The sequence below is a fragment of the Rana temporaria genome, chromosome 1 (assembly GCF_905171775.1).
Source record: "Rana temporaria chromosome 1, aRanTem1.1, whole genome shotgun sequence".
Taxonomy (NCBI): Eukaryota; Metazoa; Chordata; class Amphibia; order Anura; family Ranidae; genus Rana; species Rana temporaria.
Window position 1 is genome coordinate 483,618,915 of NC_053489.1, and position 22,725 is coordinate 483,641,639.

The 22,725-nt window shown below is 41.8% G+C and overlaps 1 protein-coding gene across 2 annotated transcripts in view; it reads left to right on the top strand.

Annotated features, from left to right (window-relative positions):
• Positions 1-20,887, top strand: part of LOC120918390 (NACHT, LRR and PYD domains-containing protein 3-like) — a 90,409-nt gene extending 69,522 nt beyond the window's left edge. Inside the window, exons 6-8 of one of the 2 annotated variants that reach the window (XR_005744370.1) lie at positions 7,428-7,511; positions 19,988-20,058; positions 20,256-20,345. Coding sequence is in view for 1 of the 2 variants with exons in the window: in XM_040329938.1 (XP_040185872.1) it covers positions 7,428-7,511; positions 20,256-20,613 (442 nt within the window). In the remaining variant the exon portion in view is untranslated. Of the gene's footprint in view, positions 1-7,427; positions 7,512-19,987; positions 20,059-20,255 lie in introns of both variants that reach the window. The other variant, XM_040329938.1, reaches the window with a different exon arrangement.
• The last annotated feature ends 1,838 nt before the right edge of the window (positions 20,888-22,725 follow it).

The following is a 22,725-nucleotide window of genomic DNA, read 5'->3' on the forward strand; positions in this document are numbered from 1 at the left end:
ACATTACTGTATATTTCTACACAGCAATAATAGAGAATAAATAAAGAATTAAAATGAACCGATTATGTAATCTGCAAGGATGAAATATCGCCATGTGGCTAATAATAAAAACACATAACCTACAACCTACATAATCAATCTATCAAATATAGTTAAAAAATGTCATATTTAGTCACCCGATGCCATCCTTCAGAAACTTAATAAACATTGAAAATCCTTCAAATGTAAAACTAATATAAAGAACTAATATAAAACACCTCCTAACAATAAAACCAATAAAAAAAAGACACATGTAAGCATTATAAATCCTATTAAATTATCTGTAATTAATAGACTAATTCATAAAAAAAAAAAAAAAAAAAATTATCCGAAATAAAACAATTAAGATCGAAATTGACATTTAACCCGCCAGGTGTTAAAACCTTAGCCTCTTCGATCCAATAAGATTCTCACTGGCTAATGTGACGGATATAATTTCCACCCCTCCAATGTTGATCCACCCTTTCTATCCCCAAAAATTTCAGACATCTCGGATCCCTATTATGGCATTGCCTAAAATGTCTAGAAACACTGTGGGTACGGACTCCCCACTTAATATTATTTACGTGCTTCCCAATCTGAACACCCAACGATCGTGAGGTACGGCCTATATACTGGAGCCCACAGTTACACTCCAGCATATAGACAACACTGACCGTACAACACGTGATGAGGTTCTTAATCAAATAGGATTTTTTGGTGGAAAAGGAAGTGAACTCCTTGCGTTTCTTAGTATTGAATTTACACTGTTTGCACGCTTGACAGCGTCCACAAGCATAAAAACCTGTGAGAAATTAGAAAATTCTGCTCTCTTTAAAAACAGGTGGATCAATAACACCTGGGGCTATAACATCCCTAAGCGTAGGTGCATTTTTATATATGAATAGTGGGCGCGGAGGACATGGTTCCAGTAATCCATGTTCTTAGTCTGCTTGTCTTCAGAAAACTGTTTTTGGTCTTTCTTGTGCATCATCTTTAGAAGAGGCTTCCTTCTGGGATGAAAGCCATGCAGCCCAATTTGATGCAGTGTGCAGCATATGGTCTGAACACTAACAGGCTGACCCCCACCCCTTCAACCTCTACAGTAATGATGGCAGCACTCATACTTCTATTTCACAAAGTCAACCTCTGGATATGACACTTAGCACGTGCACTCAACTTTTTTGGTCGACCGTGGCAAGGCCTGTTCTGAGTGGAACCTGTCCTGTTAAACCGCTGTATGGTCTTGGCCACCGTGCTGCAGCTCAATTTCAGGGTTTTGGCAATTTTTTTTTTAGCCCAGGCCATCTTTATGTAGAGCAACAATTCTCTTTTTCAGATCCTCAGAGAGTTCTTTGCCATAAGGAGCCATGTTGAACTTCCAGTGACCAGTATGAGAGAGTGAGAGCGATAACACCAAATTTAACACACATGGACATTTTGACTCAGTGGTGTATTCACTTTTGTTGCCAGCAGTTCAGACATTAATGACTGTGTGTTGAGTTATTTTGAGGGGACAGATAATTTACACTGTTATACAAGCTGTACACTCACTACTTTACATTGTAGCAAAGTGTAATTTCACATGAAAAGATATAATAAAATATTTACAAGTGTGAGGGGTGTACTCACTTTTATGAGATACTGTAAATAGGAGATTTGACATTACAATAAGTCCAAAATCTTGACATGTGAAGATCTACAATATGGGGGTCACCATAGTACCTCCCCAAAATTCTAAGTCCATATAAGTGACAATGGGCAAGCATCTATAAGCAATCACTCTGTGATTTCCAATTCAATTCAGTGATCCACCACCAAAAGTGAGGCTTACCAGAAAATGTGGACCCGTATACCCTAGGTAATGAGTATATTTCCACATACTGTATATCCGTAAAATAGACTGATCTGCTAATGTCGTGTTTGACGACAACGTCAACGTGTTGGACCTGAAACGGACCAAAAGACACACAAGGCTCCTGTGCAAATTTTCACCAGAGCTGCATCGGAGATATGTGAATGTTCTCCAATTCGCAATAGTGTGAACCCGGCCTTAGACAAGCCTGGGAAATACTAGAAGAATATAGTCTAGTCAGATGAGACCAAAATTGAACTCCTTTGTATGCCATAATACACACCATGTTTAGAGGTCAAACGGCACTGCACATCACCCCAAAAACATCCCATACCAACAGTGAAGTTTGGAGCTGGGAACATCATGATGTGGGACTGTTTTTCAGCATACAGTACTGACAAACTTCATGTCATTGAAGGAAGGATGAAAGGAAAAATGTACCAAGGCATTCTTGATAAAAATATGTTGCCTACTTCCAGAATGATAAAGATGAAACAAGGGTGGACATTTCAGCAAGACAATGATCCCAAACACAAAGCCTAGGAAACTCTCAATTGGTTTCAAAGAAAGAAATTGAAGCTGTTAGAATTGGCCCAGCCAATCACCTGACTTAAATCCAATAGAAAATCTATGGAAAGAACTAAAGATCAGAGTTCATAGACAGGAAACCTTCAATATTTAAAGACTACTTGTGTGGAAGAATGGACCAAAACCACACCTGACAATGCATGCAACTAGTTTCGCCATACAGGATTCATCTTGAAGCGGTCATTACCAACAAAGGATTTTGTACCAAGTGTTAAATAAATTCCAGTTAGCGTGTTCAACACTTTTTCCCTTTTTCCCTTTGTTCTTACATTTAAAGGGGTTGTAAAGGTACAATTTTGTTTTCCTAGATAGCTTCCTTTACCTTAGTGCAGTCCTCCTTCACTTACCTCATCCTTCGATTTTGCTTTTAAATGTCCTTATTTCTTCTGAGAAATCCTCACTTCCTGTTCTTCTGTCTGTAACTCCACACAGTAATGCAAGGCTTTCTCCCTGGTGTGGAGTGTCGTGCTCGCCCCCTCCTTTGGACTACAGGAGAGTCAGGACGTTCTCTATGTTGCAGATAGAGAAAGGAGCTGTGTGTTAGAAAGCCTTGCATTACTGTGTGGAGTAAGAAATTGCTAGAAATTCCATACAAAGATGCAAATATAGAAAGTAATAATTTTATGGATACAGGAAACCTTTTAATAAAACATAAATACTAAGAAAGAAATATTAAGTTCTTACTGCTTTTGAATACGCTGTAAATAATAATGAGAGACAAAGAGAAAATTAAGTAACAACACAGGAAAAAACGCATTTATGACAGTAACATATTATATTTCAGTAAAAAATACTGTGGAACTGATGAATGTTAGATTAGAATTCAGCTTTGAAAGTATAATTGGGTTGTGCCCATGGCTGAGTTTTTGCCAAGTTTCTAAAAATCCTTAATTGAATACATGCAGATTCTCACTTGGATCCTTTAATCTAATTCAAACTGGTATCTGTAGGTTTATTTTAAAATGGTGTACACTGCCAGAGATAATTAGTGCCATTTTAACCGTTTTGAACTCTGCTAATATTTTCAAGAAATTGAAAAACTGCATTAAAGTGGCCAGTTTGTATTATTATATCAAGTTTGCTCAAATATAAGGTAATTATTACATTTATTTTTGATAAGGAGTTTAATGGTGGGCAGCCACATGTGTATTATTAAAGGAGACTAGCATGGAGAGAAATATTGTAATTGCTAATCTCACTTGAAAATTCAAGTTGCCTGGCTGTCATGATGATACAATGGCTTCAGTACTTTCTGAATCACTGATCCAGAACAAGCATGTAGATCAGGTATTTTAACTTCATTAATGTATGTTTGTTAAGATCCGCTGACTCAAAAAGTACTGAAGCCATTAAAACAGTATAACAGCAAGAAACTTGTTTTAAGGAGGTCAGCAATCATGTCCTTCATAGTTCTCTTAGTACAGGTTTCCATTATATATGTCAGTAAGCTCATCTATATATTTCATATATACATAGGGTCCTTTAAAAATGTGCTTAGCTAGTATATATTCCAAACACAATGAACATCACTCTGTGAATCAAAACAGTTAAAAATTTGATCAAATTAATCCAGTGAATGGTCCCACTTTGTAAATAAATTGCTTGTGCATATTCTAGTTAAAGGTGGTTCAATATTCAATGTGCAGACAGAAGTGCCCCACATAGATGTACACTCACCCTTACACCTTACCTATTGCTAGGATGGTCACTTGCGCTTTGTGGGATTATATATCCCCTGGATGATGTGTTCTAGGTCAGCTGCATTTAAGATGATCCTCCATGGAGAGGGAGTGAAATAACAGAGGGGGGCTCCCATAGTGTAAAACTATAATTTATTAAAACAAATAGTAGTACAACTATGATACACTCACATTGTATGGTGCCTATGCCTGGCACCCAGTGTGATCAGCATGTGCAATCAGAATAGGGTAATCCGGCTCAGTCTCTGTTGGAACGCTGCTTGTTGGTGGTGAGGCTCGGTCCCTGTGTATAATTTCCGGGCATATGTGTGGTCGCGATGACGTGATCAAGTCTCAATGTGTTTCAGCCATTAGGAATGGCCGTCATCAGGAAGCTTCCTGATCACGGCCATTCCTATTGGCTGAAACGTGTCGAGACTTGATAGCGACCACACATCTGCCTGGAAATCAAGCACAGGGAACCAAGCCTAACCGCCAACAAGCAGTTGCTATGGTACTATGGTAACACTGCATTGCTCTGGTCACCGTATGTAAAAATAAATTTGGAAAAAAAAGAAAAACATATATATATATACATTTTTAAATAATTATTAGCATTTTTCTGAGGTTTTTTAATGTATTTTTTTACATACTGTCACCAGTCAGTGCCTATGATCACTAACACACCAGGTATATGATAATACTATACTGCAGTGCTGACAGTATGTAAAATATTTTAAAAAAATGTGAAAAAACTCACATGCTACTTGCTAAATAGATTGTCTACTGTCTTCTCCAAAACTGAGAAATTTGGGGGTTATTTGTATTTATCCTCTTATATCCCTCTGTATATATGTAAAGATTGTGTTTTAGGCTTATAACAGAGATATTATTCTGCCCATTAGGCATTTGAAATGTTAAAGTCAAATTCCCATGATTTTTGGCAATGCTTTACCAACTGCTGAACTCTCCTTCTTGTTTAACAAGAGTTCTCTTATTGAGTTGGTCTTATTGGGCAGCAGAATGGTAGTCATGCTCCAGCAAGAAGTGAAATAAAATCGGTGAAGGTCACAGAAGTGGATTTTCTGGCTAATAAAGAGCAGGCATCTCCTGGTGTGTGATCATAGAAAGCACTCTTACTTCCAAATGTTTAAATTTAGTACAGGCCAACTTAAAAAAAAAAAGAAAAATCAGAATATTAAGTAGGGAACTGCTAAAAACTGTATATACAGTACCTGCTGGCAGGACTGTATTTACAATAATAAATGCTTGTACTTGTAGGCACCAGAGGCAAAGAGGCAGCTTTTCCACGTTGGATTATTGACCACACATTTCCATCATTAATAGGAATGGTGATCTCATTTAAGGTTATTTACACATTATCATACTATTCTAAGCTAAGTTAGGGCCAGGAAAACAAGGAAAAGCTCCACGTAAAAGCTTGATAGTAATAATAGAGATGTGTTGAATAGGGCACCAAAAGTTCTGTGCCTACAGGGACCAATGATACAATTCTGACTCTGTACTACACAGAGGTGAAGGATAGCACAGCTAAAATAGAGCAGATTACAGGAAAATAATTGTGTTATGGCAGTTGGCTGTTGGGATGCATAAATAGTAAGACTCCATCCATACCAGAGAGAGAACGTGAAGCTCCAAAACGTTCAACATTCAAAACTTGAAACTTGTTGCTCAAAAAAAGTACCTGGCCTTCTTTTGAGCTTCAAGTTTCGCTTCAAGTGTTTTTGTCCCCAATAGATTTCAATAGGAGCACATGAAAACTGAGCGAATATGGGTGAAAAAAAAAACACACGTGTTTTTATTCCCCAGTGACTTAGCTTTTCCTTGATTAAAAATAATTTAAAAAAATGCTCAAGCCTTAGATGCCAGCAACAACACCTGCATGAATGCTCAAGAAAAAGCCTGCAAAATAACCAAAGATGCCCAGCTTAACCCTTCTCTTGTGTTAGAGTCAGAACCGACCCGTTTTCAGGTTTTGAATGTCTATAAGTATCACATAAATGTGTTTATTGCATCAAGATTTTTTTACTTTGTCAGGAACCTCTATTTAAACAATGTAATAGAAAAAGAATCCCTTTCACTAAATTATAAAATACTGTGGTGAAAATTAAGGCGTTTATGGTGTTAGGGTCAATTATGACCCTGTTATAATATAGGATTATAGGACACTAATAAGTGCCAAAACTGAAATCATAAACATTCTCTCTGCTTAGTAACACTGACAGCCAATGACCTCTCAACCCTGTGAGTTGTAGTTAGGGAGGGGCCTATCTCTTTGCCTGCTTGTCTGCTTCTCTAAATAAAGTAAAGAAACATAGGAACAATGTATAATATTCTATTGAGGTTTATTTTACCATTTTTAAAATTTGAAAATGAGAGGTATGCTATCAAAAGAAAGGTCTAAGGGGCCACACCAAAAATATTAAAACCAATCTTTTCAAGGATAAAGAAGCCTAACAAGGTAACCAAGAGGTAAGAAACAAATTGGATGATAAATAATTGTTCAGAGGGTATTTTATGGCTGATTTAAGACATGGGTCAAAACCGACCCGTTAACATCATGGATAGTAACAGAAAGCTAACATAAGAGGAGGGTTAAGTGTGTATGCAGTGTAAGTTGTTTAAAAATGTATTGAGGTTTCTAAGTACCGACCCGCAACATATATATATATATATATATATATATATATATATATATATATATATATATATATATATATACACACACACACACACAAAAACACAGTGAACCATCTGATCAAGTTGGACACATATATGACTGTATGGAGTGGAAACTATTTTGCTAAGCTTTATTAAGTGCAAGCATGGTTCTGTTTCAGAAATTGCTCTCTGCATTTTAATTTAAAATCCACATACTCAATGACAAAACCATGTCTGTAAATACAAAGCCATCTAAAAATGACACAAGATTTCAAAGTGACAGTGTACAGTCCCACTGTGACCACCTACATGTGTAGCTAAATCAGCCTGGAGTCTGATTACTAACACTTTTGTTGTGATTAATTGTACCATGATATTTTCAACAAAAGAACCTATTTTTATTAAAATAAAAGCATTATACATAGAGTGAAGCATCTAAAATGTGAATTTGTATGGATTTGATACCTAAGATTTGTTGACCAAACAGGATCAGCAACAGCCCTGGTAGGAGAGCTATTTAAGTATGCTCAAGGCTTTGTGAAGACATAACCTTTCATAATATTGGCATGAAGAGCACTAAAACTTTCAAAAACATTTATTTACAGGCTTGAAGGTAACAATATCAGTTACAAGGCCATTGAACAAATTTCTGACATATCTTCTATCAACTCTAACTTACAACATATTGTGTAAGTATCCATGTTTTTTAACTGTTGGAAAACCATTGTGCTTTTCTTAGTAATAAGTAACGTCTTAACGTGTTAAAATGTCCATACATGTGAAATACAGTATATATGGAGAGTACCCAACTTTCCTTCCCATTTGTTTTTGCTGCAATACTGTTAGTTTGGAAAATCAGTTTGTATCTGTTGAATCTGTTGTATCTGGCTATGTATGCACATTTTTATTGGCCCAACCTACCTTCCCTGATGATCCAGAAGTACAGCATTTGTAAAGTATGTCTGAGGCCGGGTTCACATATGTGAAAATTGTGTGTGAACGACTCTCAATGGAGACGGTTCACACATGTCTGGCATGGCTGCTGTCCAGATTCCAAAAGGGTCCTGTGCTTGTTTGGGTTCAGTTTCATTTGGGAATTCAGGCTTAAATTCTGACCTGATTTGCACATTGAACAGGAACGCACCAAGCCCTGGGCTGCAAATGACTGCCAGACATATGTGAACCCGGCCTGAATCATTAAGAATTTAACATACACTAGACTTGAATGGCAAAGCCTTTTACAGTTTTGGAAAGCCAAAGTTAAAATGTGTCAATAGCCAAAACTCTTTTTTAGTTTTGGATAGAGTGTGGAAGGATTAGAACTCATGTCACGTTTTACTGCAAGCGGAGGTTCCATTGGAGAGATTCCTTCACTTCCTGTGAGGGAAAATCTTTCTATCTGTTTCCCTGTTGCATATTTTCCCTTACTTCCTGTGTGGAAAAATGCTGTCCCCAGAGCACAAATCAAGGGGAAATCTAATCTACAGATACATTAAACCTAACAGGGGTTCTAACGTTTTCTCATTTTATCTAAAAAAAATAATAAAAAAGGGAAAAACTTGAAAAAGTATTCATACCATTTGATATTTTTCACATTTTGTCATGTTATAACCAAAAACGTAAATATATTTTTGGGGGATTTTATGTGATAGACCAACACAAAGTGGCACATAATTGTGAAGTGGAAGTAAAATGATAAATGGTTTTCAATTTTTTTTACAAATACATTTCTCAAAGTGTGGTGTGCATTTGTATTCAGCCCCCTTTACTCTGATACCCCTAACTAAAATCTAGTGGAAGCAATTGCCCTCAGAAGTCACCTAATTAGTAAATAAAGTTCCCCTGTGTGTACTTTATTCTCAGTATAAATACAGCTGATCTGTGAAGCCCTCGGAGGTTTGTTAGAGAACCTTAGTGAACAAACAGGATCATGAAGGCCAAGGAACACACCAGACAGGTCAGGGATAAAGTTGTGGAGAAGTTTAACCACTTAAGGACCGCCCACCGCATACAGTAACTCACAAAAGTGAGTACACCCATTACCCTTTTGTAAATATTTTATTATAGTTTTTCATGAGATAACACTGAAGAAATTACACTTTGCTACAATGTAAAGTAGTGAGCGCACAGCTTGTATAACAGTGTAAATTTGCTGTCCTCTCAAAATAACTGAACACACAGCCATTAATATTTAAACCAATGGCAACAAAAGTGAGTACCCCCCTAAATTAAAATGTCCAAATTGGGCCCAAAGTTTCAATATTTTGTGTGGCCACCATTATTTTCCAGCACTGACTTAACCCTTTTGGGCATGAAGTTCACCAGAGCTTCACAGGTTGCTACTGGAGTCCTTTCCACTTCTCCATGACGAGCTCTGGATATGATGCTGAGCACGTGCACTCAACTTATTTGGTCGACCATGGCGAGGCCTGTTCTGCGTGGAACCTGTCCTGTTAAACTGCAGCAGATCAGTTTCAGGGACTTGGCAATCTTCTTATAGCCTAGGCCAGCCTTTAATAGCGGGGGGGCGACCCCCGCCGTTGGCCCGGTTTGTATTGCCTGCGCCCCAGCGATAGGGGAGTGTAGGGGATGAGAGAGGAGAGCCGCCGCCGCTGCCTGGCTAATTAGAGCACTGGGGAACATGACAGCTTTCTTTACAATAGCTGTGTGTTTCCCCGCCGTGCGGCGACATATACAGTCCCTCCCCCTTGTCCGGGCACTTTGATAGACAGATTACCGTCCAATCCTGGGACGGTGATCTGTCTATCAAAGTTCCCCCGGACAAGGGGGAGGGGCTGTATTTGGCGCTGCATGGCGGGAAAACACAGCTATTGTAAAGCAAGCTGTCATGTTCCCAGCACTCTAAGCCAGGCGGCGGTGGCGGCTCTCCCCTCTCATCCCCTATGATCGCTGGAACACAGGCTAAAACTGGGGGGAACACAGGCTGAAACTGGGGGGGGACACAGGCTGAAACTGGGGACACATGCTGAACTGGGGACACATGCTGAACTGGGGACACATGCTGAACTGGGGACACAGGCTGAACTGGGGACACAGGCTGAACTGGGGACCAGGCTGAACTGGGGACACAGGCTGAACTGGGGACACATGCTGCACTGAGGACCGGGACACAGGCGGCATTGGCGGACACGGGCTGCACTGGCGGACACAGGCTGCACTGGCGGACACGGGCAGGCTGCATTTTTGGGTATGGATAAAGTTGTTGTTAATATTTTTATAACTTAATTCTGCACAGAACATTTACTCTAAGTGTAATTTCATGAGATAATATATGAGGGCGTGTTTAGGGGCGGGATTAGGCGCAGGGCAGGGTAGGGGTTGGGTGGGGCAACTGGTGGCGAGTAACCCTTGAGGCCTGGATAGTAGCTCAGGACTTGAAATTGTGAGCCCTGGCCTAGGCCATCTTTATGTTTGAGCAAAATATTTTTTTTCAGATGCTCAGGGAGTTCTTTGTCATGAGGTGTTGAACTTCCTGTGACCAGTATGAGAGAGTGAAAGTGATAACACCAAATTTAACACACCTGCTCACCATTCACACCTGAAACCTTATAACACTAACGAGTCACATGACACGGGGAAAGGGAAAATGGCTAATTGGGCGGAGCACTGTTCAATTCATCATCCAAAAATTTAAAGAGTATGACACAACTACAAACCTACCAAGACATGGCCATCCACCTAAACTGACAGGCCGGGCAAGGAGAGCATTAATCAGAGAAGGTAACTCTGGAGGAGCTGCAGAAATCCACACCTCATGTGGGAGAATCTGTCCACAGGATAACTATTAGTCATGCACTTCACAAATCTGGCCTTTATGAAGGCATGGCAAGAAGAAAGCAATTGTTGAAAAAAGGCCATAAGAAGTCCCATTTGCAGTTTGTGAGAAGCCATGCATGGGACACAGCAAACATGTGGAAGAAGATGCTCTGGTCAGATGAGACCAAAATTTAACTTTTTGGTCTAAAAGCAAAAGGCTATGTGTGGTTGAAAACTAACACTGCACATTACCCCGAACACACTATCCCCACCATGAAACATGGTGGTGGCAGCATCATGCTGTGTGGATTCTTTACTTCAGCGGGGACAGGGAAACTGATCAGAGTTGATAGGAAGATGGATGGAGCCAAATACAGGGCAATCGTAGAACAAAATCTCTTATGCCACGTACACATGATCGGAAATTACAACAATGTTGGCTCAAACTTGTGTTATGTACACACAGTGTTTGGGAACCAGCTCTGCCAGTCACTGAATGGCGCACATGCACAGTGGAACAGCGCTCCGGCGCATGCCTGTGCGCGAACCTCTCCAGAACCAATCAGAGGCCTGACCGGCCTATTTTAACCAGCCCCTATCTCATGACAGGTTGCTGGTTTGTCGTCAGCTCCTGCCTGAACTCTCTGTTGCTGTACCTGCCTTGTTTGACCCGGATTTCCTCACAACTCTGCTCTCTCTCCTGAACCTGACCTCTGGCTTACGTCCCTGGATTTGCTGTTGTCTCCAACCCCTGATCTTTGGCCTGTGTCTCTGGACTTGCTACCTTCTCCTGCCCTTGACCCTCGGCTTGCACCCTGGACCCGCTTCCAGTCTTGCCCCAGAAACTTGCTCTGTGTACCTGAAGCTGTCTTGCTGCCTGATCTACAACCTGCCCAGTCTTCTGTCCAGCACCTGCTATCAAGTCCAACTACCTCGCTGGTACCGGTGCCTCCGCGTGCCTTCCTCCCCTGTCTCAACTCCAGGGGCGGAGTGCGCTGGGTCGCAAAGGTGAGCCGCCCTCAGCATCTCGGTCTCGTTAAGTACGTACCCGACAGTACAAACCAGCCAGATGTCTGAGGCCGACAGGGCGCGCTCGCCTTTCGAGACCCTCTGCCAGCAGTACTCCGCTCCTACCGAAGCTGTACAAAAACTACAAGAAGGATATATGCAGATTGACGGCCTTCTCCAGCAATTAGCCTGTTCTCCTGGGCCCTCACCTCCACCTGGGGCTTCGACATCTCAGACTTCCTCAAGCCTGGCCCTGAACCTCGGGTTCCCACTCCTGAGCGATTCGCAGGTGATCGCAGGAAGTATCGAGCCTTTAAGAACGCTTGCTCACTGTACCTAGCCCTCCAACCCAGAACCTTCTGTTCGGAAGCGGTGAAGGTGGGGTTTGTGATATCCCTTCTGGCAGAGGAGCCACAAGCATGGGCCCACAGCTTAATGGAGCAAAGAAGTCCGATATTGGACACTATAGATACTTTCTTCGAGCACATGGTGAAATTGTACGACGATCCTCAGCGCACAGCCACGGCCGAAGCCACCCTCCATAATCTTATTCAAGGGAGGAGATCTGTTGAGGATTACACCGCCGAATTCCGAAAGTGGTCGGCCGACTCGGGTTGGAACGAAGCAGCTTTGAAATACCAGTTCCGCCAGGGACTCTCGGAAGCCCTTAAGGATGAGTTGGCGAGGACTGAGTCTCCCGCCTCCCTGGAAGACTTGATTCAGTCCGCCACCCAGTTAGACATGCGCCTACGAGAGCGGCGCTCCGAGCGTTTTCAAGCTGCTCGCCCCAACTGGATACCTCCGAGGCCAACCCCAGTACCACCGCCTCCCTCTGCTCCTCCAACCACCTCCTTTCCTGATCCTGAGCCTATGCAGCTCGGTCTGGTACGAGCTCCTCTTACCTCCGAGGAAAGACAATGTAGGCGCCAAGCCAACCTGTACCTCTATTGCGGAGGTGCTGGTCACTTCCTCCGCAATTGCCCAGTGAGACACAGTAAGTCAAAGCCTCAACCTGCCTTCAATTATCATGTTTCAAGTGTTCCACAGACTTATGTTGTCCTTTTTATTTCCCTACAGTTACCGGAAGGGGCAACCCGCCTACCGGCCATTGTTGATTCAGGAGCTTGCAGCTGCTTCCTGGATTCCACCTTGGCTCAGAAGCGGCATGTTCCTCTTCATATCAAGGACCACCATTTACAAATCCATTTAGCAGATGGTTCTCTCCCTCGTTCTGGACTAATCACACAGGAGACTGAACCCATCTGTGCCACTACCGACTCCGGACACCAGGAGTTCTTACGATTAGACCTCATTCCATCTCCTCTGTTTCCCATCATTTTGGGCCTTCCCTGGCTACAGGCACACCAACCCTGCATAAATTGGCTCAAGAGGGAGGTTAGCTTCACGTCTTCCTATTGCTCTCAACATTGTTTCACGTCTACAGTTGCCGGAAAACCTTCAACATGTCCCCTCCGTTTACCTGGAGTTCAAGGATGTTTTTGACAAACAGCAGGCCGACCGCCTTCCACCTCACCGGCCGTTTGTCTGCCCCATTGACCTCCTACCCGGTTCTGAGGTCTCCTTCGGCCACATTTTTCTGTTGTCTGAAACCGAATTAAAGGTCCTCAAGGCATATATTGATGAAAATCTTGAAAAACACTTTATTCGCCCGTCTTCCTCCCCAGCCAGAGCAGGAATCTTTTTTGTTGAAAAGAAAGAGGGCTCTCTAAGACCTTGTATCGATTATCAATGAAATAACTGTCAAAAACAGGTACCCGTTGCCTCTGATCCCGGAACTATTCCAGCGCTTCCGATCAGCCCGAATTTTCTCCAAGCTGGACCTTCGAGGCGACTACAACCTTATTCGAATCAGGGCTGGAGATGAGTGGAAGACTGCCTTCAGGTCTAGGTTTGGGCATTACGAATATCTCGTAATGCCTTTCGGACTTTGTAATGCTCCCGCCACCTTTCAGCATCTGGTCAATGACATCTTCCGTAAACATCTGGATGACTTCTAATGCCGCGTACACACCATCACTTTATGTGATGAAAAAAATTACGTTTTTAAAAACGTCACTTTAATTGACTGTGTGTGGGGGAAAACGTCGTTTTATGTCTTGTGAAAAACGACCAAAAAAATTGAAGCATGCTTCAATTTTATGTGTAGTTTTTCAAAAGTGCACTTTTTACTTCACAGAAATTGACCGTGTGTAGCAAAAAACGTCGTTTTCTAAGACGTTTTTTCATCCACGCATGCCCAGAAGCTACTTATGAAGCAAGCTTCAATGGTAAAACGTGGTGGAACGTAACCTCACTTTGCAAGAACATTGTGAGAAAAACGATGGTGTATAGGCAACTTCGTCTTTGAAAATTGAAGTTTCAAAAACGTCATTTTTTACTTCACAGAAAGTGTCGTTTTTTTTCATCACATAAAGTGATGGTGTGTATGCGGCATTAGTCATGTATCTGGACGATATTCTCTTTTTCTCAGCCTCAATTGAACTGCACCTGTACCATGTCAAGAAGGTTCTCACCATACTCAGAGATCACAAACTGTACCTAAAAGCTGAAAAGTGTGAATTTGAGAAAACTTCCGTGCAATTTCTGGGGTTTATTATCTCCACCAGTGGGGTTGCCATGGATCCACAGAAGGTCAAGGCTATTCAAGAGTGGCCAGCTCTGGTACCGGTGCCTCCTCGCGCCTTCCTCCCCTGTCTCAACTCCAGGGGGCGGAGTGCGCTGGGTCGCAAAGGTGAGCTGCCCTCAGCATCTCGGTCTCGGTAAGTACGTATCTGACACACGGTCACACAAATCTTGTCGGAAATTCTGACCATCAAGAACGTGGTGACTTACAAGGCGTACTACGAGCCGAGATCAATGAAGTTCAATAGGCAGTTCGGCTCTTCTGCTTGATTCTGAGCATGCATGTTTTTTTGCGAGTCTGAATTGCATACAGGCGAGTGGATTTTCCGATAGGAAATTATTTCTTTGGAAAAATAGAGAAACTGCTCTCAATCTTTTGCTGGCGGAAATTCCGACAGCAAAAGTCAGATGGAGCATACACACAATCGTAATTTCCGATCAAAAGCTCACATCAGACTTATCTTGTCGGAATTTCCAATCGTGTGTACGCGGAATTAGAGTCTGCAAAAGACTTGAGACTGGGGTTCACTTTCCAGCATGACAATGACACTAATCATACAGCCAGAGCTACAATGGAATGGTTTATATCAAAGCATATTCATGTGTTAGAATGGCCCAGTCAAAGACCAGATCCTAAATCCAATTGAGAACCTGTGGCAAGACTTGCTGTTCACAGACACACTCCATCCAATCTGTCAGAGCTTGAGCTATTTTGTGAAGAAAAATTGGCAAAAAAATCACACTCTACATGTGCAAAGCTGGTAGAGACACCCCCTAAAAGGACTTCCAACTGGAATTTCAGTGAAAGGTGGTTCTACATATTATTGACTCAGGGGGGCTGAAGACAAATGCACACCACACTTTTAAGATATTTATTTGTAAAAAAAAATTAAAAACATTTATTAATTTCCTTCCACTTTACAATTCTGTGCCACTTTATGTTGGTCTATCACATAACATCCTAATAAAATACATTTTTGGTTGTAACATGACAAAATGTGGAAAATTTCAAGGTGTGTGAATACTTTTTCAAGACACTGTAGGTACACTTACCTTTTTAAGATGTCTTCAAGCCAGTTATAAGAGAGGTAAGGTCCTCTATCTCTGGTTGGTCCTCAATGATGGAGAAAGCAACGCCAAGATAATGTTGTCAGCAATGTGCGCTGCATCATTGAAATGTATGTGCAGGATGTCATAGTGATGCCTCCCAGGAGGGACTTGTGATGCCTTGCACTCAGGCTGCATTCACACCTAAGCGACAAAACGCCCGACGCGGGACGCTTCTGCCGCTAGGGGGAGAATTCCCATTGCTGTCTATGGAGATGGTTCACATCTCATAGACGCGCAACGCCTGTCGCCTGAAAAAAAGTCCCGGACCCTTTTTTTCACGCGACAGGCGCGTTTTCCCATAGACAGCAATGGGAATACTTTTAGGAAAAAAAAAAAATTGAAACATTTGTACTCGCGGCAAATCTGCCGCTACACGCGAACGCGGCTGTCGCTTAGGTGTGAATGCAGCCTCACAGGTATTAGGCTGAATTAGGCTGGGTGCCATTCAGCCTGTAAAATAACTGGTGCTGGATTGCAGAGCAGGGGACAGTGCCATACAGAAGGTAATGCGGTGAGAGCTGCTTTTTGTTTAAAAAAATAATGACAACTATTTAAAAATATGAAACTGGATTTGAGTTTTAAAGCCTGTCTTGTATTAAAGGCGTTGTAAAGGCAGAAGGCTGTTTATCTTAACCACTTAAGGACCGGACCAATATGCTGCCTAAAGACCCAAGGTGTTTTTACAATTTGGCACTGCGCTGCTTTAAGTGGTAATTGCGCGGTCATGCAATGTTGTACCGAAACAAAATTTGCGTCCTTTTCTTCCCACAAATAGAGCTTTCTTATAACAAAAAAGTATCGAATAAACTAAATTTTAGTCAAACATTTAGGCCAAAATGTATTCAGCCACATGTCTTTAGTAAAAAAAATTGCAATAAGCGTATATTTATTGGTTTTCGCAAAAATGATAGCGTCTACAAACTAGGGTAAATTTTCTGGAATTTACACAGCAGTACAAAACCCCCCCAAATGACCCCATTTTGGAAAGTAGACACCCCAAGGAAACTGCTGAGAGGCATGTTGAGTCCATTGAATATTTTTTTTTTTGTCCCAAGTGATTGAATAATGACAAAAAAAAATAAAAATTACAAAAAGTTGTCACTAAATGATATATTTCTCACACATGCCATGGTTATATGTGAAATTGCACCCCAAAATACATTCTGCTGCTTCTTCTGAGTACGGGGATACCACATGTTTGGGACTTTTTGGGAGCCTAGCCACGTACGGGACCCCGAAAACCAAGCACCGCCTTCAGCATTTCTAAGGGCACAAATTTTTGATTTCACTCCTCACTACCTATCACAGTTTCGAAGGCCATAAAATGCCAAAATAGCACAAAACCCCCCCAAATGACCCAATTTTGGAAAGTAGACACCCCAAGCTATTTGCTGAGAGGCATGTCGAGTCCATGGAATATTTTATATTTTGACACAAGTTGCGGGAATATGACAAACTGATTTTTTTTTGCACAAAGTTGTCACTAAATTATATATTTCTCACACATGCCATGGTTATATGTGGAATTGCACCCCAAAATACATTCTGCTGCTTCTCCTGAGTACGGGGATACCACATGTGTGTGACTTTTTGGGAGCCTAGCCGCGTACGGGGCCCCGAAACCAAGCACCGCCTTCAAGATTTCTAAGGGCATACATTTTTGATTTCACTCCTCACTACCTATCATAGTTTTGAAGGCCATACAATGCCAAGATGGCACACAACCCCCCCAAATGACCCCATTTTGGAAAGAAGACACCCCAAGCTATTTGCTGAGAGGCATGTTAAGTCCATGGAATATTTAATTTTTTTACCCCAAGTGATTGAATATTGACCAAAAAAATTAATAACAAATAAATTACAAAACGTTGTCACTAAATGATATATTTCTCACACATGCCATGGTTATATGTGGTATTGCACCCCAAAATACATTCTGCTGCTTCTCCTGAGTACGGGGATACCACATGTGTGGGACTTTTTGGGAGCTTAGCCGCGTACGGGACCCCGAAAACCAATCACCACCTTCAAGATTTCTAAGGACATAAATGTTTGATTTCACTCACACAGATCTTGAAGGCAGTGATTGGTTTTTGGGGTCCCGTACGCGGCTAGGCTCCCAAAAAGTCCCACACATGTGGTATCTCCGTACTCAGGAGAAGCAGCAGAATGTATTTTGGGGTGCGATTCCACATATAACCATGGCATGTGTGAGAAATATATCATTTAGTGACAACGTTTTGTAATTTTATTTTTTTTGGTCAATATTCAATCACTTGGGGCAAAAAAAAAAAATATTCCATGGACTCAACATGCCTCTTAGCAAATAGCTTGGGGTGTCTTCTTTCCAAAATGTGGTCATTTGGGGGGGTTGTGTGCCATCTTAGCATTTTATGGCCTTCAAAACTATGATAGGTAGTGAGGAGTGAAATCAAAAATGTATGCCCTTAGAAATCTTGAAGGCTTTTCGGGGCCCCGTACGCGGCTAGGCTCCCAAAAAGTCCCACACATGTGGTATCCCCGTACTCAGGAGAAGCAGCAGAATTTTGGGGTGCAATTCCACATATAACCATGGCATGTGTGAGCAATATATCATTTAGTGACAACTTTGTGCAAAAAAAAAACTTGTGTCAAAATATAAAATATTCCATGGACTCGACATCCCTCTCAGAAAATAGCTTGGGGTGTCTACTTTCCAAAATGGGGTAATTTGGTTTTTTTTGTGCTATTTTGGCATTTTATGGCCTTCGAAACTGTGATAGGTAGTGAGGAGTGAAATCAAAAATTTACACCCTTAGAAAGCCTGAAGGCGGTGATTGGTTTTTGGGGTCCCGTACGCGGCTAGGCTCCCAAAAAGTCTCACACATGTGGTATCCCTGTACTCAGGAGAGGCAGCAGAATGTATTTTGGGGTGTAATTCCACATATGGGGGGAGTATGCTTTGCGCGTGGGTGTAAGCGTTACTGGCACTAACTAGCTACCTAGCGGCACCAGCGACACTAATACAGCGATCAGAAAAATGATCGCTTAGTGACGCTGGCAATAGGGGGTGAAAGGGTTAACTCTAGGGGCAATCAGGGGTTAAAACCTTTATTAGCAAATGTATGGGGGTACCTAACGCTATAAAAACCTGGCGGGCGAACCTCAAAAAATAACTAGCTACCTAGCGGCACTAGCGACACTAATACAGCGATCAGAAAAATGATCGTTTAGTGACGCTGGCAATAGGGGGTGAAAGGGTTAACTTTAGGGGCAATCAGGGGTTAAAACCTTTATTAGAAAATGTATGGGGGTACCTAACGCTATAAAAACCTGGCGGGCGAACTTCAAAAAATAACTAGCTACCTAGCGGCACGAGCGACACTAATACAGCGATCAGAAAAACGAATATACCGGCGGGAGGAGCGGTGACATCACTTCCTCCTCTGCCTGTGTTTACAATGCAGGCGGAGGAGGGCGGGGGAGGAAGCGGATTGGCTGGGGAGCGATCCGGAGGGGGCGGACAAAAACGAACCGCCGCCCCCTCATCCCGGATCGCTCCTGAAGCCAACCATACCACCGCAAGCACCGGGGGGGGGGGGTCCCGATCATACCCCCAACCCACGTCAAGCAGAGCATGTAAAGGTACGTACATGTGCCTGTCCGTGCCATTCTGCCGACGTATATGTACATGAGGCGGTCCGGAAGTGGTTAATGCATTAAGATAAAAAAAACTTCTGTGTGTAGCTGCCTCCCCAGCACCCCCACTAATTACTTACCTGAGCCCTTTCGGCTCCGGTGCCCCCATCCAAAGCTGCTGGCTGAGAGGGCACTCGATAGGAGGGAGGAGCCATGAGCAGCAAAGAGTGACCCAAGAAGAGGAGGATCCAAGCTGCTCTGTGCAAATACAACTGCACCGAGGAGGTAAGTATAAGATGTTTGTTATTGCTTATATTTTTTTAAACAAGACTTTACAATCACTTTAAAGCGGTGGTTCACCCTTAGAGAGAACTTTTTAGCCTTAGATTCCTGCTCGTTTTGTCTAGGGGAATCGGCTATTTGTTTTAAAATATGAGCAGTACTTACCCGTTTACGAGATGCATCCTCTCCGTCGCTTCCGGGTATGGGCTGCGGGAATGGGCGTTCCTTCTTGATTGACAGTCTTCCGAGAGGCTTCCGACGGTTGCATCCATCGCGTCACGATTTTTCGAAAGAAGCCGAACGTCGGTGCGCAGGCGCAGTATAGAGCCGCACCGGCGTTCGGCTTCTTTCGGCTACGAGTGACGCGATGGATGCGACCGTCGGAAGCCTCTCGGAAGACTGTCAATCAAGAAGGAACGCCCGCTCCCGAAGACCCATACCCGGAAGCGACGGAAGAAGATGCATCTCGAAAACGGTAAGTACTGCTCATTTTTTAAAACAAATAGCCGATTCCCCTAGACCAAACGAGCAGGAATCTAAGGGGGAAAATTTTTTTTTTTAATAAATGGGTGAACTCCCGCTTTAAGATTTGGTTTAGTGAATTAAGCATTTGACATACATAAAGCAAAATACCTTTCTGTGTACAGAATAGATGGATTATGGACTTTCCATTGCTATATCAAGACTAAATTAGATTGGACTAACACATTTGTCTTTTTTTTTAAAGAAGAAGCAGTTCATAATAACTGATACAGCATTTGTTACTGGCAATTGGGCTCTTTACCTTCTTTAACTAAGGTAAAGTAATTTTAGCTTAGGCTTTATTAAAAAAACAAATTCCCTCTTAATGTGATTTTAATTAGCATTTACATTTGAATTATATATATAATAAACACCCAATACATATCCAATAAAGGTAGTATTGCCCTTTCAGTAAATCATCTCCAAATATTTAAAATGTTTTACCCACATCTTGATTTTTTTTTTTCATTTAGACTTCTAGGAAATAATCTCCAAGAAGATGACATTACAGCTTTGAAGAAAAAATCTCTGAAAAGAGTCATCGCTGCCCACATAGATGAGAATTTTGGCCAGGTGTTTTGGGAAGGGTGGTGGGATTGGATATTTCAACGTTGCAAAATGTGCAATGATGAGAAAATTGTCTCCTTCCTGACCAAAGTTTACAGAGGACTTAGCCTTTGCAATGGAAAAGAAACAGAGTGGATGAGACAATGGTATACTCAACTGGATTCCTTTTTTCAGGAGAGGATACATCGTTGTGCAATAAAGAATATTAGCAAGAGAATGGAGGCTCTCAGATTGATGTTTCAGGAACAGTTAAGAAAAATGTGAAACATGAACCTATCCTGGAGATTAAATCTAAACACTGCTGAGATATTTCAATTTTAATACCACCATCAGAAAAAAGTACATTGTTCATATTAAAATTTGAAATGTAAGTTGAAATGACAGTTCCGTGCCCTGTATTTCAAGAACATAGCATACATTTACACCGTTAGATGACTGCTGCCTAATTTTGGTGTTTGTCATTTTAATATCTGAAAAGTATCAGAATGTAAAAAATATGGCACATAATGTTCAGATTAAATACTGATTCTTACACCTACCTGATATGGTTAGCGAGCTTTGTTGTGTACTATTACAAACAAGAGGTTACTGATACAATATTTTGCTAGACCTTGACAATTTTTGGGGAGTTTAATAATGACTCCTAGGTAATAAAAAGCTATCCTTTAAAAATTGTGCTTTAGGATTCTGCAGCCAAATTCACACTGAGTAGTGTGATAATGGAAAATACAAAATGCTGGGTGGACAGCTTTTTTTGTTTGTTTTAAATTGGAACCATTTACATGTTTGGTACTCACAAACTCAATGGGATGAATTAATAAAAAATAACTTACTGAGATTGTGTCTCAACTAGCCAATCATCTTTTAGATTTTGTATTTTCTAAGCTGGAAAAAATATAAAATGGAAGCTGATTAGTTGATATTGACAATAGCACTAGCTGAGAGATGCTTTTTATTAATCCTCCCAAATGTGTTTAAGGTTTTCAAAATCCTGCTAAAACCTTGACTATTTTTTTTTCTGCTGTCCCAGACTGTTAGTACCACTCAGAGCTCACACCTGTGAGATACCTCAGATATGTGGTGCGATCACCATTTACATATGCGTGCGGGACCTAATGCCCTGTACACACGATCGGTCCATCCAATGAAAACGGTCTAAAGGATTTTTCCATCAGTTATCCGATGAAGCTGACTGATGATCAGTCGTGCCTACACACCATCGGTTAAAAAACCGATCGTGTCAGAACGCGGTCACGTAAACCACGTACGACGGCACTATAAAGGGGAAGTTTATATCCAATGGCGCCAGCCTTGGGGCTGCTTTAGCTGATTTTGTGTTAGTAAAAGACGATTCGCGCTTTTCTGTCTGTTACAGCGTGAGGAATATGCTATCTCCATAATGAACGCTAGTTTTACCAGAACGAGCGCTCCCGTCCCCTTAACCGATGGACATGCCTACAGACGATCGTTTTTTTTCTATCTTTTAGTTAACCATCAGATCATTTTAAAACAAGTTCCTATTATTTTAACCGATGGTTAAAAAAACGATGGGGCTCACACACGATCGGTTAGTCTGATGAAAACGGTCCATCAGACTGTTTTTCATCAGACAAACCGATCGTGTGTACGCGGCATAAGTGTATATTTGCATTTGTACCTCAGCATGGTGGGTGGGGCACTTTAAATTGATCAGATGCTTTCACAATCTAGTAACACTGTTTATATCAGACCTAACCTGGAAGTGACAAAATCCTTGTCCCTTCTGGTTTCTGATGTCACACAGTAGGATGAACAACAATAGTTCCTCTCACTGTGTCTGGGGAAGCCAATGGCACGGTCGCATCTTTACTAGGCTCCCAGATGGGACGGGAGAGCCTGGTTGCGGGGGTCCTTCTGCAGCTCGGATCACTTTTACCTAAAATTGAAAAGCACTAAAAAGAACAATACCAGGATCATGACCGTAGCTGCAGTCATGATCCTGATACAAATGTTGCTCCAGGGAAGGGCCACATGATGATGACTGGCCCCTGTTGCGGTCACGTGTTACAAAAAAAGGAGGAGCTGCTGCCAATCACAATGTTTTACATGCCTCTGCAGCTTGGGTAATTTGTGTCATGTAGAACGGCTAGCAGGGAAAGGGCGTTATCAATTATTCTGGCTAGATCCACTCTGCATGACACAATGGTCATGTTGAGAAGCAGGGAGAAGGAGAACATGCACATTTGAGTGCTCTAGCTGCCCCTGCAGCTGATGAAAAGTCACATGGGGCAGTTTGCAGCAAGAATAAATGAAGTGAATTGATTTCTCTGGATATAATAGTGGAGCATGTGCATTAAGTGTCACAATGCTCAGCTGGGGAATCGGCTCTATTAGGTT